The following is a 16,316-nucleotide window of genomic DNA, read 5'->3' on the forward strand; positions in this document are numbered from 1 at the left end:
CGAAAATGCGGGGACCCGCATAAAGACTTTTTTTTCATTCTCCTCTTGTATTTAGTTTTGACTTGTCATTTATTTTAAACCTTGACAGGCAAAATGGGAAAGAAAAAGTTGTCTCTGAAGCGTAAGAGCTTTCAGGTATAAGAGGCTGAGGCTAACTAAGATAGCCGTTCAGAGGGGTTTTGCAACAACATCGATGTCGTCTAAGAAGCCTACGCCATCTATAGCAGAAAGCGGACCCAAGGACGAAGAGCAAGGACCTGAGGAGGCTCTTAAAGAGGACTTAACTGACGCCAAGGATCCTAATGGTGAAGAGAAGGCGGCAGAATGGGACGATGATGAAGTCTTGGAGCAGAATGCCCTTCAGACCCTTGTTGACAGGTTGCAAGAAAAAGGTGAAAAAGAAGTGACACGTATAATCAAGGTAGGGACGGGTTTGAATAGGCCTGAGAAGTTTGCTAAAAAATGTCTTAGGGTATTGAGCTGGATCGTCGTTTGGCGTCGTCTTTCCCGGATGTTATGTTTGACAAAAACCTTCGAGATGAGGCACTGGAGATGGCGTTAGGAGCCGAAAAGGCAGCCTCATTAGGTGGGAATATTCGGATAGTGAGCGCTTGTGTCTGATTCCCTACGTCAGATTCTCCTCATGGGCCAATCAAGACATTCCCGTCATTATCGGCAGCTGAGACTGAGAAAGGTCTGTTGCGATTTTTCATTACATACCAAGTACTTCAACGGCTAGGCTTTGGTAATGAACGAATACACCAGTGCATACTTGAGGGCATCAAGGAAGGCGGTGGATGGGAAGAGGCAATTGAATGGGTGAGTTTGGAGTATAGCTCTCGTATATATCTGACATTGAGTAGATGTGGCTTCATGTCAGTGAAGATGAGTGCCTGCAACAAGGAGAATTCACAAAGAAAGAAGGTAAATCCATTAACCGTGTATCCAACTTGTTGACTGACACAATCCTTACAGAATGTGAGGTTTCTGAATCCCAGCCGGAAACACTTGTGCCTGCGCCTGTTGAATGCGTCCCTCCGCCAACAGATACAAATGTAGAGAAACAATCCTCTTCGAATGTTCTCACAAACCCCGCCCAAATACCTGTAGCCCCATCAACAATGTTCCATTCTCTCTCACAATCTGATTCCGATACTGATTCCAATGATGATGACGGGTCCAATATACATCAGCAGTGGGCAAAATTTCAGCTAGAGCTCGATAATATACGTTTGGCTACTGGCGGAGGGAAAAAAGGCAAAAAGAGTAAATCAATCCCAGTATTAGAGACACCAGAGGTGAGAAGCTTAAAAGAGAAAATTGGCAAGATTGAAAAAGAATATATCTTTAATAGGAAAGCTGCCGGTACGTATTTGTAACCACAAGACCTTGACACTGATTGGCGGAAAGACGCATTGCTCAAAGTACTCAAAAATCAAAGAGATGTCTCAGCTGTTGTGGATAAATTCAGAAATGCCTCGATCCAAGATAAGGCGGCAAAGTCAGAGCCCGAGTCCATTGTCCGCGAAGTTGCTGAAGAAGACAAGGTTGCAAACACAGATGAGGATGTTTCCAATCAATCGGAAAATGATAGCGAAGGAGGTCTGTTCAATGGCATGCTGGACGAGCCTGAGCCCTCGTCTACTTCCAAAGTAGATACATCATCAGAAAAGTCTACTTTGTTTGTGCGTCCGATGCCTATTCCTAAATTACTATCTTCTGCAGCCACAATACCGAAAAATATACTCAAGGCGATTTTAAACAAACAAACAAAACGAGTTGCCATTTTTTTCGTTAACTTGTCAGGAACTAGTCGTGCAGCCAGAAGTGGCCTGGAGATAAGATGGGAGGGGAAGAGAAAAGTGTGGAAAATGGAAGATATTGCTTGTGAGAATATGCAAGAGGCTGAAAACTATGTGTCCACCCTTGCCCTATCGGATTTGGAGGCGGAAAAGGTTTTGACAGGAGTCAACTGGCGGACGATGCCTCCCGCTTATAGGGAGTTATGGGAAGAAACGAAAGCTAAACGAAAGGAACATGAGGACGAATCGCGACGATGTATCTGGAAAATTATAAAAGAGCTATGGGACAAGAAGGCGGTTGAAAAGCCTGTTGAAAAGGTAGAAAGATCCAAATCATTGGGGAATGCCACTCCACTTGGCCAAGACAACAAGATACAAGAAAGAATAAATGTATATAATCAAAAACTTCAAAACGAATTCCTCAAGAGACAAGACTCTGCATCCTATCGCATAATGCTTCAGCAACGAAATGCCCTACCTATTGCATCCTTTAGAGATCAAATTATCGCTACACTGGATGCCAATCAGATAATGGTCTTCAGTGGCGAAACCGGTTGTGGTAAATCCACTCAGTTGCCTTCTTTCATTCTTGAAGACCAATTGTCGCAGGGCAAGTCTTGCAAGATTATCGTCACAGAACCCAGACGAATCAGCGCTATCTCGCTTGCTCAAAGAGTATCTCAAGAGCTTGGGGATGACCCTGGTGCTGTCGGTACGTCTCGTTCCCTCATCGGCTATAGTATCCGATTGGAATCCAAAGTGTCAACCAACACTCGTTTATCTTTTGTCACAAACGGTATTGCCCTACGCATGCTTGAGTCAGGCTCTTCTGGAAACTCAAAAGGAACAGCATTTGATGAAATTACTCATATCATTGTTGACGAAGTGCACGAGCGTTCTATCGAGTCCGATTTCCTTCTCATCGTTTTGAAGAACATCTGCGAGATCAGAAAAGACTTGAAAGTCGTACTCATGTCTGCTACTGTTGACGCGGAAAAGATCTCAAACTATTTTGGCGGATGTCCTGTTATGTGTGTTCCAGGTCGAACGTTCCCTGTCCAAGTTAATTATCTGGAAGATGCTGTGGAGCTCGTCAAGTGGCATATTGACGAGTCATCGCCTTATGCCATTAGAGGAAGAAAATTCAAATCTGCGAACCAGTTAATAGAGTGGAATGAGGAAGGGACAAAATCCGACTCCGATCCAGAAGACGATAATGACAATTTGACAATGGATCCTGCGAAACTTTCATCTACCAAATATTGCTCGGAGACTGTCAACACTATCAATCTTCTCGACTCTCGGCATATCCCTTATGATCTTATCGTCTGTTTGCTGGAAAAGATCTGCTATAAGAGCACAGAATTCATCCCTTTTTCGCAAGCAATCTTGATATTCATGCCTGGTTTGGCTGAAATCCGCAAACTGAATGACATGCTATTAGCTCATCCTCAATTTGGAAGCCAATATTTCGTCGTGTGGCCTCTGCACTCGAGTATATCTAATGAAGGTCAGAGTGCAGTGTTTGTGAAGCCCCCAAAGGGTGTAAGAAAGATCGTTATATGCAAGTGTTTTGTCGCTTTGGTAAACGGGCGCTAACAATTATAACAGCCACTAACATTGCGGGTATGCATGATTGCTCTCTCTGTAGGCAGAAGGAGAACTAACAAGAATACAGAAACTGGTGTTACAATTCCAGACGTGACATGTGTTATTGATAGTGGCAAGCAGCGAGAAATGAGATATGATGAAAAACGACAAATGTCGCGCTTTGTCGAAACATACGTCGCTCGAAGCAATGCCAAACAAAGACGAGGTCGAGCAGGTCGAGTACAGGAAGGTCTTGCTTTCCATCTTTTTACCAAAGCTAAACATGACACTCAGGCAAGTCGTTTGTCTTTTGCTAGCGATTGGATGACAAGATGCTAAATCGAACTACAGCTTTCTGAGTATCCCGTACCAGAAATGCTTCGTCTTTCCCTCCAAGATCTTGCACTGCGTATCAAAATCCTCAGAGCTCCCTTGGGGAAAACCATAGAGTCGGTCCTCCTACAGGCTCTCGACCCTCCATCATCAATTAATATCCAGCGCGCCGTTGCGTCACTCGTCGAAGTGAAAGCTCTTACGCTGTATGAAGACATTACACCTCTTGGCAAGCTATTATCAAAACTGCCCATGGACGTGCATTTGAGCAAATTCTTACTGGTGGCTACAATGCTTGGTTGTCTCGACCCGGCTCTCACAGTGGCAGCAACGCTAAATTCCAAGAGTCCATTTGTAACACCTTTTGGATTTGAATCACAAGCTAGAGCTGCTAAACAAAGTTTTGCGGTTGGCAATAGTGACTTTTTGACAATCGCGAATGTATTCATGAGCTGGAGGAAGGCTTCCGATAACCCACGCTTTGTTCAAACATTTTGTAGAAAAAACTTTGTCTCTTTGCGGAATTTACAGCAGATTGAAGAACTTCGCCAGCAGCTGCTAGCGTAAGTGTACTAACTCCAGAGAACAAAAGGCATTTTGTCTGATGAATCTGATTCCACAGATATCTCATCGATTCATCATTTGTGAATGTGAATCCTACACAACGTCAAGCGATAAGCCAGTTAGTCGCGATACAACCCTGCCTTTGTCCTCAGCTAATACCAGTCTTCAAGGAGTCGTTTTTCCCGAGGTGTCCAAACGCATTTTGTTCCTATCCCTCCTGAGCTAAACACCAATGGCGAGAACTTCAATGTACTGAACGCTGCACTCGTGGCAGGATTATATCCCAAGCTTCTTGTACTTGATGAGTCTGGCTCTATGAAGACGATAAGTAATCAGCAATCGGTAGTCATTGTGAGCTGTCTGACCGTATTATTTGTAATTGCGCTGATAGGGGCTTAGCACCCAAGTTCTGTCAACTTCAAGTTACCATATAATGAATTTGAGTCGAATTACTTGATCTACTTTACGATTATGCATTCAAAGAGGTTGTATGCATGGGAAGTTGGACCCGTGGAAAACATATCGTTGGCTTTGTTGGGCGGCGATATCGCAGATTTCAAAGTGAGGCGGCCATGATCCAGAAAGGTATATGCTGATTTACTTTCAGGTTTCAGCCTCCTCGCTCATCCTTGACCGAAAAATCAAGTATCACATCCAGCCTAAATTGAGTATCGCAATTAAACACATCCGGGAGCAGTTTGCCCAAGCCATGTCTCAAAGATTCCGAGGCAGAAAATTGACGGCAGAGCAACAAGAATGGCTTGACTTGGGCATAAAGTATCTGATCATGGGAATTGAGGAGCAAAAGGAAGAGCAAGGCAGAGTTGGTGTATTATAGACGTTTGGATGACTATAGAGTAATTGCATGAGATTACGATACGTTGATTGACATGCCAGATGCGACATGTGGCATCATGCAAGTAATGAAAAGTATACTACTACAAATGAGGTGCAAGAATGTTTGACTATGATAGCTGTCAAATTTCGTGATCAAGGCGTAGAGTTCTTCTCTTTACCCTTGACAGATTCATTAGGAGCAACATCGTATTTGTTGGGTTTGGTGCTGGGTCGTAAATGGTCACATTTATGATTATGGCGATGTTGGCGCGATTTCTTTGGAGGCCTTTGAAACCAAGGTCAGTATACAGCTTTTATCAAGTTATTAATGGTCAACAACAAACCGTGCACGACCATCGCCGGCTCCACCTTCAGATTCAGAATTTTCCTCTTCTACAGTGACAGCACCATCCCGCAACCGATGAGCCTTGTGTCCGTTGGATCTTCTATGATTCAAAGCATCTCTTTCTGATCCCGATTTATCTGAAGATGATTCTTCTGATGATTCGTCAAAAGCCCGAGGTTTGTGGTAAATACAGCAGACTGATTTTGGAATTGTTAGCAATCAAAAGCCAGACCAAGTTACTCGCTCGAGACGAGCCATGGACCCAATGTAGCCATAGATAACATACCCTTTGATTTCTTCTTGCCCATACCTTCATTGTCAATTGTCTCTTCACTCCATACAACTCTGCGGTCCGTCACAGGACCACCTCGTAATCTCAGCGTTGTCACTGGACGCCCGTCCTGTTGTTGTGTTGAAGGGCCAGCTTCGATAACTATGGACGCCTGGGACGACCCTATTCCTTGTGGCTGTCCTGTTGGCATATCTACCTTGACGAGCAAGTTGAAAAACAAGAGTCAAAAAGCAAATGAAGCTGGGTTGTTTATAATAGCGATATCAAAGGTGATCCCAATTTGACTCCGCTCACTGTCCACCGTGGGAAAGTTGGATATTTATCGTCTGATCTTTTGAGCTTCATTTTTACTTTTGTTTCTCCAAAAAGTATCTACATTTTTCTTCCAAAAGTAACTTCAAAAAAAAAGATTGGATTGTCCAATCAATATGTCTAATCAGGTTTGTTCGCGTTATAGTCAAGCTTTGAAGACTTTTCATTAACGCTGGTCCAGTTCCGAGCTCCTCCTCTCGACATTTCGTAAGTCTTGAACAACCTATATCAAGAATCAAAACTCTAGACTCATCTATAGTCTTCAAGATCGATCCTCCATGGAGGTATTCATCACCCTACACTGCGGACATGGCAATCTAATGGGCGAAATCTGACAAAAGATATGCTCATCTATCCAATGTTCATCTCGGACGACCCAGATGCAGAACAAATTATAGAATCGCTTCCAGGTCAGAAGCGATGGGGCATCAATCGACTTGAAGGGTTTCTGAAGCCATTAGTGGAGAAGGGGTTAAAAAGCGTCATCTTGTTTGGTGTGCCAATGGCGATGGAAAAGGTGTGTCAATTGATTTCAAGAATGACTAGAGATGTTATAACTGACAAATATCAGGATCCTCGAGGAAGTGCTGCCGACGACGAAAAGACACCCGTCATTCAAGCATTGAAGCGTCTGACGAAGCTTTTCCCCAATCTAATGCTTTGCGTAGACGTTTGTCTGTGCGAGTATACCTCCCATGGTCATTGTGGCGTTCTCTCCAGCCTTCCCAACCCCGCCCATTCCAACAGCCCTACACTTGACGCTGAAGCCTCAGCACAAAGAATTGCAGAAATTGCTATCGCATATGCCAAAGCCGGCGCTCACTGTGTGGCCCCTAGTGACATGATGGACGGAAGAATAAGAGCCATCAAATTGGGGTTAATGCATGCTGGGCTGGCCAACAGATGCGCATTGATGAGCTATTCCGCAAAATTCGCCAGCGGGCTATATGAGCCTTTCAGAGATGCAGCTGGGAGTGCTCCTTCTTTTGGAAACAGAAAGTGCTACCAATTCCCTCCCAACGCTCGAAGCTTGGCCAGGCGAGCCATAGTAGGTCACATCGCTTACAATGTCAAGAGGAGACGCTGATGTATGTAGCAACGGGATGCTACCGAGGGCGCCGATATTCTCATGGTCAAACCTGCCTTGCCTTACCTCGATATTATATCTGATTGTGCGCAATATGCTCCCGATCATCCCACAGCGTGTTACCAAGTTTCTGGAGAATATGCAATGATTGTTGCCGGCGCAGAAAAAGGTATCTACGATCTAAAGGGTATGGCATTTGAGACTATCGAAAGCATGATACGAGCTGGTATGTGACAGATTACTCACCATTCGGCGACTGACCATGAGCAGGGGCGAGCATCATTCTGACTTACTTCACTCCTCAATTCCTCGACTGGCTCGATGAGAAAAGCATATAGAGTAGAATGGACTTCTCAGCTGTACAATATATGCATACATTCAATCGGAAAAAGTCGGATTTGAATATTCTTAGAAATGGCTGGCGAATAAGCGAAAGAAGAATTACTCCCGTCGTCTTTACTTATTTTTTGAGAATCATTTTGTTTTTGTTTTTATATTTCACTTCAAGTCACTATCCATCATGCAATTCAACATCGCTCGCAACCTCCTCACTCGGTCCACTACTAAACATGCTACTCGTGTGTCTACTGCTCGCTCTCTACATCTTTCCGCTGATCACTTGTAGCCTCTGTCCTTCGCTCCATGCCCGGTCTCATGCTGGCCCAGCGACGGTAGGTCAACCGAAACAGGTTATACAACATCAAGGCTCATATGACATAGGTTTGCCTCTACTGAACCACTGTCGGAAGCTGAGAGCGTCACACTCCTCAACTCGCAGAGGCACTGCCGACCCACCTCACCTCACCTCGACATCTACCAGCCTCAAGTGAGTGGGCAGTTCATGTGTCGGTTTGGCGGCTGAGGGTTCTTTAGGTAACTTGGGTGCTTTCCAGCTTGAACCGTATAACTGGTGTTGCCCTTTCTGGCACGCTCTATCTCTCCGCGATTGCTTACCTCCTCCACCCGGTATTCCCTGTGATTGACTCTGCTCATCTTGTCCAACTCGTGCACGACTTGCCTGTATGGCTCAAGGGCGGCTTGAAGTTTTTGTTTGCTGTTCCATTTACCTTTCATGGGTTGAACGGTTTGCGGCATTTGAGTTGGGATATTGGAAAGGGTAAGCATCCAGTTCAAAGTCGCACGAGTCTGGGGGATTGGAAATTGAACCCAAGAGACGCATACGCTTAAGACTGTGATAAGAGGCGAGGTGTTGTCGATTTGTGCTCATACATATATAGGTCTCAGCATCAAGCGAGTTTACACAACTGGTTACGCCGTTATCGCTGCCTCCGCTATCTCTTCCATCTACCTCGCATTCTTTGTCTAGCCAGTTGGTTTTTGTGGCGTTGTTGATACAAGGGATGCATGGTTTCATCTCGAGTGACTCTTGGATAGCAATGGAACGATGGCATATTTGGATATGCTGTGCCCTCTGTATTTTCTACAATAAGGATGCAAAAAGATCAATCACAACCAGAGAATTATCTGATGGAAACACCAAAATAATAGTACGCCTGTATAAAACTACCTGAACCAAGCACCTACGCCTACTCCTGGCCCTTCAACCCCTTCTGCGGCATGCCACCATCCCTCAGGTATCAACAGTGATTCTCCGGCTGACAACTCTACTTGACAAGCGCCAGGCATATCGAACGCATTGGCTAATTTTTCTCTACATTTCTCGAGGATATGGAGTGGTAAATCATGAAGATCATCAGAGCATTGTGATAGGATGCGAGAAACGGGTATTGGTATTTGGGAGGTATTGGCGTGCTGGGGAATAGATGAAAGGTCGAGGTATGGTGAAGCATTCGGCGGCAGGATATGGAATATCTTGTTTCCCACAACTTTTGTACACGAAATCAGCTCCATCTTGTTGGACATTTTCTACTCAGACCTACTTTGAGAGTAGATTCCTATATACGGGTCTTTGTGAAACGGTGTGAAGCTCCCTTGAGGTCCAATCCATATCGTGCGTCTATATAAGCTGCCTTCTTTGGCAACATAAAAGTGCGGCAAAGGCGAAACGTCCTCTAACAAAGCAGGCGTTGAATCGAGCAAGTCAGACTGGGCAAGGTAGGCGACAGGAAGTTGAGATAATGGTGAAGAGGAGGGAACGAGCCCTAGTATAAATGCGTCCAGAAACAACCCTTGTGATTATCATATCAGCGCTAGATTACTCAAACAACTTCATCGAGACGCACCAAAAGGCATATGAATTTTTTGCCATTCATGATGTAGATACCCTCTTCCTTTTTTGCCCAATTCTACCTCTGCTATTTTGGTTTCTCCCACTTTCTCTCTCACTTCTTGCAGTCCATCTTCCAAACGCCAACTACTCAACGCTCGCCATGAAGAGATCAGAGAAGGGAGATGGAGGGGAAGTACCGGATAGGTCGACAGGTGTGTCCGTAAGTGGGAAGGAGTGAGTGATAACAATGAGCAGGCTCGTCTGATGGATAGGAGAGCCATATCCTTGTGACTTCCTCATGTAGAAAGCATTAGGATACTAATGATAAAAGAGTTTAAAATTAAAAAAGATAATGGTTTGTTATAAGAGTTTTTAAAAAGTGGAGGCAAAAAGTGGAGGTCGTTCACTTTTCTCAAGTTTTCGTATTTTTATATATTTATTCTTCATTTACATCTACTATTTCGTATCACTTGTTTTGTTCATAAAACTATTTAGAATCGACTACTAAGGTTTTCAAGTCTTGATCCATTAATTTTGAGCTGGTGGAGATGTCTGGGAACAATACAAACAGAGAACGTCTCGATATTGAGTCTCCAGAGGATCGTAAAACACGACTTGGTATGTCTTGAATCTATAACTACAAGCCTCTTGTAGCTTATAAAATCGTATGTAAAACTAAACGTTCGCCAACTATAGGATCGCTCATGACGAATATCTCGAAAAGTATACCCCAACAAACATCACCTATCAACCCATTATCTGGCCGCCCTCAAGCTCTTCCAGAAAGTGATGGTATGTCGGTTCTCCAAAACCCCTCTGCGTGATGTTCACTCTCCCATTCAGTGCTTTCAAGGGTTCGAGCCTTTCTACCTCGGATGCAAAAATCCAACGATGAGCTTTTGGCCCAGGCACTGCGAGATCCAAATTCAGTCAATATGGAAAATGATCAAGAAGAGCAATACATTGCAATGGTCAGTCCATGCCCTTGGGAACCTCTCAACCAATGAAGTGGCTAACGACCGATAGAACCTGGAATTGGGAGTGTTTGATGCGCCACAGAACCCAAGTGGAGATATGGGACCTGTGGTAGAGACTAAAGTCCCGGAAGGATTACAAAGAGATTCAGATAGAGAGACTAGCAGTGGTAAGGGAAGCTCAAGCGAGAGTAGTAGCAGCGAGAGCGATAGCGAGGTAGAAAGTGACAGTCTCAGCACGAAACCTTCGCTTTCGTGACATGGTTCTAGGTGGTTTATGATATGTAATGTCATACTCGTATTCTTATAATGGACGCTGCTTTTATTTGTACATCTGAGTAGCTAGGTCTTGCATCCTCTATGGATAATATAATCAACTTGAGAAATAAAATGAAAAGAGATTTGTTTTCTTAATAATTTTTCAATTTAACTCAATTGCCCGACGGTCATTAATTATAAAATAATTCTGTTATTTTTTATATCTTTTATTCACATTTACATATTTACAACTTGCAACAAACAATTATGGAATTGAACCAGAATCAAGCCAAAACATTATGGGAAGTAGGCGGCTTCCTCATTCTCAGAGATTTGCCAGAAGGCAGCGAGTTTGGCATAGATGGAATGTAAGTCTTGCTGCTGCATACAGACAAGCTCATGGCCGGTAGCGTACACATTGTCAAAAAGTTTTCTGGTATCAAGTTTCTTCCTCCTGGAATTCACCTAGTATCCTGGTCTCCGCCATCTTCCACTGCTGGGCCCTCTGTTATCCCTATTCGTCGAGCAATCCTTCGCGACTTTGCGCCAAAAGAAAGATATATTCTCGACTATGTACAAGATCATGAGAACGTAGACGTGCCAGCTGATGCTTCGACCATTTCAGACGAAAGCCTCAAAACGCTAGACAAGGAGCTCGCTCCGTACCCTTTTCAAGGCGTAGACGCATGGAAAGCTCTTATATCGTATCTGACCCCTTCTGTCCTCAGTTCTGTGCTTGGAGCGGATGGGAGGGTGGATGGAATGATGCCGGTTTCGGGTCAAGATGAGGATTCTCTTGCAAAAGATATGCGAGATAAGTTGGATGAGATGAAGAAGAAGAGTGAAATCCAAGAGGCGGGGTACAAGACGTTGAAATTTGCGAGATTTGATTTGAAGAGGAGTTGGAGGGAAGGCGCAGTTGGCGAAGAGGTAACTAGGTTCTCCAGGGATAAGAGTTGGTTGTTGGGGCATGTTATTGCAAATCAACTGCATAGAGGTTGGTTTTGTGTATGAGGCATAGATGATGTGCTAATACAAAGGGTAGAGCCAAGACAGCTGTTAGCACATCTCCAGCTGTCTTTTATCTTGTTACTGCACCTATCCTCGTACTCGTGCTTGATAAAGTATAAACACATTCTGACTCTATTCTGTCATTCTTCTTCTTTTCTCATCTCCCCCTCTACTTTCCTGCCCCCACCCATCAACAATCCCAATGCTTCCGTGGGAACAGAGATCAAGAATTTTTTTAGAGAAGTAATCAATATAGTACGAACTCATTTAGAGGCATTACCAGACGGAGCTTTTGAAACAGAATTACCAGAAATGGACGTCTTTTTCCTTGATCAACTTGAATCATTGCGCAAGAATCTCGGGTTTGCTATATGGGGTACTAAGACAGACCAAGATGTTCAATGGAAAGAGTCTGAACGGCAGACATTGAAACAAACATGGGATAGATTGAGAGATTCAGCGTGGAAAAGGTGGGAATGGGATGTAGATGAGCTAGGACATAGAGTTGAGGATAAAGATTTAGAAGAAGGAGAATATGCCCCTGTCATCGTTAAGATGTAGCACCAAATGTAATATTTGCCACTCCAAAATCTCATACGCTAATACTGTGTTCAGTTATAGAATTCCAGGAATGACAGCCTTCCTCTCTTTTGGGTACTTGTCTCCAAACTTTTTTTTGTACCACTCATGTCCTCTGATAGCCCTCGGCAACATGGAAGCGACTTCTGCTAGCACAAAGGTCCAACTTGGGGCTAAAAGATTCTTGGGCCAATATATCTGCGAGAGTATTGATAAAAATGTATGTGTAGGACCGGTGGTGAGGAGGAGCGAAGAGAACGGCGGTAGGGCGATAAATGGACAAGGGTTGGCCGCAAGGGACCAGGCAGCCCATTCCAACCTGCTCTCTTCTTGTCAGTCCCAACTCGACAAAGATCAACAAGCATACCATTCGCAAAGATAGTTTGGAAACGAAACAAATTCAAACAGGCATCCTCGAGGAATCTTATATCGCCCTGCGTCAGTATCCTTGTCTTCTGGCAAGTCGGCAAGGATCAATCGTCGATCTCGAGGTCTACGAAGGTCGTTTAGGATTTCGTCATGGTATACTTAAACACCAGAGTTAGAGCATGATATCGGATGCTGTTGGCGACTGCTTACCGTTACCAAAGAAGCCAATAGCCCAACCAACTATACAGAGGTAAAATGTCCATCCAGGCTCTTTAACAGGGTAAAAGGCGAGTCCCAGAGCTAGCAAATACCCATTCCTACCATCATCAGTCTCACGCCTTTACGAGATGGAGTCAAGACAGAAACAAAGGTCCCTTACAAAAAGTTGAAAATTATAGCTGCGAGGGGTACAGCGAGATGCAACGGGGATCTCTTTGGCGACAAAACTAGAGGAGAGATGATGGCTCGATGAGCGTAATGGAAGAGATACAAGCCCTTGCTCTTTTAGTCAATCATCTTCAGCATCAACAGAGTAGCCTCACTGCAAGAATATGAGAGGACAAGTTCAACGGTGGGTGATTGTTTTTGAATAGGGTGGTTATAAATGTTATAGGCTACGAGTTATATCATTAACTCTCCTCTGCAGCTCAATATGTATTCTGTGCTTCTGCCTGAGCCATTACACAATCACATACCGAAACGAGCTCCATAAGTGACCAAGCCAGATTGCCATTGATATTTAGTCTGCTATTATGGTCACTAAACCTTCCAAATGGTGCGTCGAGACCAAAGAGGGTGATGGGAGCATGGAGGGGAAAGAGATGGAATGTGAGAAGAGCTGGAAAGAAATGACTGGGTGGTATCATGATGCGTTGGGCAGGTTATTTTCAGCTGTTTCTTTATATCTTGAAAGAGATGAATAGTTGAAACTTTTGTAATGCAGATTTTAACTTGACGTCCACAAAAATAACTTGACGTCATAAGAACTAGAAAAGTGGAGGCAGCTCAACCAAAGTGCTATTTGTTGGTCAATACCATGCATCTGGACAAGTGAATAGCAGAGTCATAAAGTACTTGTTATAGAGCAGAGAAATAATTTGAAGGGAAAGCAAAGAGATAAAAGTGTCAAGGAGAACGCTAGTTGAAAACATGCCTTGCTATACATACATTACTTTTGCTGATACCATCCGTCAGAAATGGAAGCTTTATATACGTTTCTTCTTTTCGCGCACGCGACATACTCCTATTACCGCTGAAGTTAAAAGGCCAATCGACAAGAGTGTTTTTTTGCGACTTTGAATTAGGCCGCCATCAAACTTTGCTCTTCTAGATCTCAACGACCACCACCACTAAGAGCCCGGTGCACGCTTGCCCTCAAAGCAGCGTGTTCAGAACCTAGACTGCCGGCCTGGCTCCCTGTCGGCTGTGGATGCTGATTAGCATTCCCGGGGACTGGCCTTCCTCTATCTTCAAACATATCTCCCTCCTCCCCTACTTCTGTAAGATCAAGAATCCTCCTCGCCAAGCTCACAATCTCGCCCTCGCCCTCTTGATCGGTGAGGCCATCCTCAAACTCATCTTCTGATGATGAGGGCTCATTAGGATCTCGACGGTTGACAATACCGCCAGCGCGAGATGGTGGAGGAGATTGAGCTAGTTGACGGATAGAGGAGATGAGAATAGGGGAAGAACGAATATTGTTGGTAAGTTGCTCATCTTCAGCTTCAAGGAGTTGAACGATGGTCTGAATTGATAGTCAGAGAAGCCTACCGCTGCACCAAAAATAACGGCTTACCCAGACAGCAATATGTTGGAATGTTATGTCGGCGCTACTCAAGAACCTTACAAGGTAGGCATGCAACCCTCCGTCAGGCTTGTTCCAAACTGCGTTAAATGGGGCATAATCTTCTGCAGCTTTTGAAGAAAGGTTTCCTAATGCAGCAGCAGAATTGCCCTGGACCTCTATACTGGGAGAGTTGGTCAATGGAATCAATACTTCACATATTCCCATCTCAAGTAATTGGGGCTTGAGGTCATCGCTAAGAGCAAGAACAGCGACACAAGCAGTCATCTCACTTTGGACAGCCAAAGGAACTGTCAGCACCAAACTCTTGATTTTTTCCACTGCGCCCGCCTCAACAATGGCGCCTTTGTTCTTCTCGCTGCTAGCCGCCAAGTTCCTTAGTGTCGAGATGGCATGACACTGGACCTCTTCGTTTTCATCAAAGGACAAAAGCTCAATGAGAGGCTGGAGGAATCCGGACTCAATGATGGGGGATTCATTAGCGGGATGAATAGAGACATTGCGAACACAAGCGGCGGCAGAAAGAATGAGGGGCAAATATGACGAATGCAAGAGTCGAAGCAGAGGTTTGAGACCGTTAAACTTGACAATCTCCAGTTGGTACTTGCCTAAACGCATATCAGATGGTATCAGAAGCTAGAAAGGGAGGCTTACTGTCACTAGCCAGATTACGCAAGGCAAGAGCAGCTTGACATTGAACTTTCAGACTTTGGCTGTCCATGAGCTGAACAAGGCTTTGAACTAGTTTGGGCTCAGTCTGGGCAAGCTTTTTCCGGTTGGCGGCTATATTCTGTTAATATTATTGTAACTCGGGTTAAAGTACCTTTGTACTTACCATCAACAGCAATATTGCTCAAGGCGGTGGTGCAATAGTACTGGACGTCAGTGTCTGGGGAGTTAAGAAGGCTAACAAGGACAGGAATCGCTCCCGCAGCAACCAGCTGTTGACGATTCTCATCTACACGCTACATCAGAAACAGGACGGTTTACCCACTGGCGGCCTACCAGAGTGAGTCATATTTAGTAGAGCTCCAGTCGCATTTCTCTGGACCCTCATATCCTTTGACTTTGCCAGGCGAGTAAGCGGCACTAGAGCACCAGACTTGGCAATTTGTGTCTTGTTTTCGTCTGATTGAGATATATTAGACACACCAGCATAGAACGCGATGAACGTACCATGTGTAGCAAGGTTGGTTATGCATCCAACAGCATTGCATTGTACCTCAACGTTTGGACTGAGCATTTGCCGGATAAGCGGCTCCAATCCACCTAAAGATACAACCAGAAGCTTGTTTTCCGCTATATATTCATAACCATCAGCAAAACCGCGTCTATAGCACATACCCGCAACATAGCCAAAAGCAAAGCGCTAAACGCACCATTAACCGCCAAGTTTCCTAACGCCGCGCTTGCAGCTCTCTGAACTTCTGGGTCATGACTACTCAAGAGATAGAGCACAGGATCAAGTGTATCCCTGCCAACTTCACGGACTTCCTTTTCTGTGATCTCCGCAAAGGCAAGTGCTGCAGAACGCTGCAAATCCACATTCTCCGAGAATGACAGAGTAGTGAGAGCGACAAGTGGTGCACCTGCGAAAAAGTTTGTAGACGAGCGGTCTACATAGATGTCAGCAAAGTTGTTGCCAAGTGACTTACTCTCTAAGTACTGCAGCAAATCTGCCACAGCCTCCCTCTCTGCCTCCAGTAACAGTGGCTCGTAGGCGTTCTTCCTCCGGGGACGACAGCAGCTGCTTGCCTGGCCCATTTCGCTTTCTTCAAAAGGATTATAAAGGATAAAGGAGAATTGAAATTACAGCGATTAAAAGCAGTTACCCGAGCCTTACCAAAGAAGAAATGTTACGTAATAGAATCCCCTACACAAACAACGGGATCAAATGACGGACTTATATACGCGTGGCGCGTATTTGCCTTAATAAAATGGAATTGCTAAATTCTATTCCATGTATA

General features: G+C 44.5%; 9 protein-coding genes across 9 annotated transcripts; 5 read left to right on the plus strand and 4 right to left on the minus strand.

Moving 5' to 3' along the window:
* Window positions 1–93: 93 nt before the first annotated feature.
* L203_103620 (uncharacterized protein) lies at window positions 94–5,127 on the plus strand (the record flags this gene model as incomplete). The annotated part of the gene is made up of 14 exons (XM_066213014.1): window positions 94–121; window positions 165–421; window positions 472–586; window positions 635–819; window positions 864–924; window positions 976–1,365; window positions 1,411–3,366; window positions 3,414–3,428; window positions 3,481–3,686; window positions 3,744–4,288; window positions 4,348–4,407; window positions 4,460–4,640; window positions 4,689–4,850; window positions 4,897–5,127. The coding sequence occupies 14 exons, from the start codon at window positions 94–96 to the stop codon at window positions 5,125–5,127; spliced, it is 4,392 nt and encodes a 1,463-aa protein (XP_066069111.1).
* Window positions 5,128–5,279: 152 nt separating this feature from the next.
* L203_103621 (uncharacterized protein) lies at window positions 5,280–5,954 on the minus strand (the record flags this gene model as incomplete). Its single annotated transcript, XM_066213015.1, has 3 exons — window positions 5,280–5,412; window positions 5,471–5,669; window positions 5,759–5,954. The coding sequence occupies 3 exons, from the start codon at window positions 5,952–5,954 to the stop codon at window positions 5,280–5,282; spliced, it is 528 nt and encodes a 175-aa protein (XP_066069112.1).
* Window positions 5,955–6,192: 238 nt separating this feature from the next.
* On the plus strand, window positions 6,193–7,501 carry L203_103622 (uncharacterized protein; the record flags this gene model as incomplete). The annotated part of the gene is made up of 6 exons (XM_066213016.1): window positions 6,193–6,204; window positions 6,258–6,283; window positions 6,344–6,593; window positions 6,648–7,124; window positions 7,173–7,389; window positions 7,434–7,501. 6 exons carry the CDS (start codon window positions 6,193–6,195, stop codon window positions 7,499–7,501), a joined length of 1,050 nt encoding a protein of 349 aa, XP_066069113.1.
* Window positions 7,502–7,683: 182 nt separating this feature from the next.
* On the plus strand, window positions 7,684–8,490 carry L203_103623 (succinate dehydrogenase, cytochrome b556 subunit; the record flags this gene model as incomplete). Its single annotated transcript, XM_066213017.1, has 5 exons — window positions 7,684–7,741; window positions 7,789–7,834; window positions 7,884–7,989; window positions 8,037–8,280; window positions 8,402–8,490. The coding sequence occupies 5 exons, from the start codon at window positions 7,684–7,686 to the stop codon at window positions 8,488–8,490; spliced, it is 543 nt and encodes a 180-aa protein (XP_066069114.1).
* A 197-nt stretch (window positions 8,491–8,687) lies between these two features.
* Window positions 8,688–9,635, minus strand: L203_103624 (uncharacterized protein; the record flags this gene model as incomplete). Its single annotated transcript, XM_066213018.1, has 3 exons — window positions 8,688–9,010; window positions 9,065–9,313; window positions 9,368–9,635. 3 exons carry the CDS (start codon window positions 9,633–9,635, stop codon window positions 8,688–8,690), a joined length of 840 nt encoding a protein of 279 aa, XP_066069115.1.
* A 267-nt stretch (window positions 9,636–9,902) lies between these two features.
* L203_103625 (uncharacterized protein) lies at window positions 9,903–10,587 on the plus strand (the record flags this gene model as incomplete). Its single annotated transcript, XM_066213019.1, has 4 exons — window positions 9,903–9,972; window positions 10,051–10,146; window positions 10,198–10,325; window positions 10,381–10,587. 4 exons carry the CDS (start codon window positions 9,903–9,905, stop codon window positions 10,585–10,587), a joined length of 501 nt encoding a protein of 166 aa, XP_066069116.1.
* Window positions 10,588–10,853: 266 nt separating this feature from the next.
* Window positions 10,854–12,158, plus strand: L203_103626 (uncharacterized protein; the record flags this gene model as incomplete). Its single annotated transcript, XM_066213020.1, has 3 exons — window positions 10,854–10,954; window positions 10,997–11,583; window positions 11,632–12,158. The coding sequence occupies 3 exons, from the start codon at window positions 10,854–10,856 to the stop codon at window positions 12,156–12,158; spliced, it is 1,215 nt and encodes a 404-aa protein (XP_066069117.1).
* A 54-nt stretch (window positions 12,159–12,212) lies between these two features.
* L203_103627 (uncharacterized protein) lies at window positions 12,213–13,411 on the minus strand (the record flags this gene model as incomplete). Its single annotated transcript, XM_066213021.1, has 6 exons — window positions 12,213–12,495; window positions 12,544–12,703; window positions 12,756–12,862; window positions 12,925–13,040; window positions 13,088–13,159; window positions 13,241–13,411. The coding sequence occupies 6 exons, from the start codon at window positions 13,409–13,411 to the stop codon at window positions 12,213–12,215; spliced, it is 909 nt and encodes a 302-aa protein (XP_066069118.1).
* Window positions 13,412–13,878: 467 nt separating this feature from the next.
* On the minus strand, window positions 13,879–16,113 carry L203_103628 (vacuolar protein 8; the record flags this gene model as incomplete). Its single annotated transcript, XM_066213022.1, has 7 exons — window positions 13,879–14,289; window positions 14,341–14,957; window positions 15,004–15,132; window positions 15,185–15,307; window positions 15,355–15,477; window positions 15,526–15,648; window positions 15,729–16,113. The coding sequence occupies 7 exons, from the start codon at window positions 16,111–16,113 to the stop codon at window positions 13,879–13,881; spliced, it is 1,911 nt and encodes a 636-aa protein (XP_066069119.1).
* Window positions 16,114–16,316: the final 203 nt, after the last annotated feature.

This window comes from Cryptococcus depauperatus, chromosome 4, assembly GCF_001720195.1.
Source record: "Cryptococcus depauperatus CBS 7841 chromosome 4, complete sequence".
NCBI classification, from domain to species: Eukaryota; Fungi; Basidiomycota; class Tremellomycetes; order Tremellales; family Cryptococcaceae; genus Cryptococcus; species Cryptococcus depauperatus.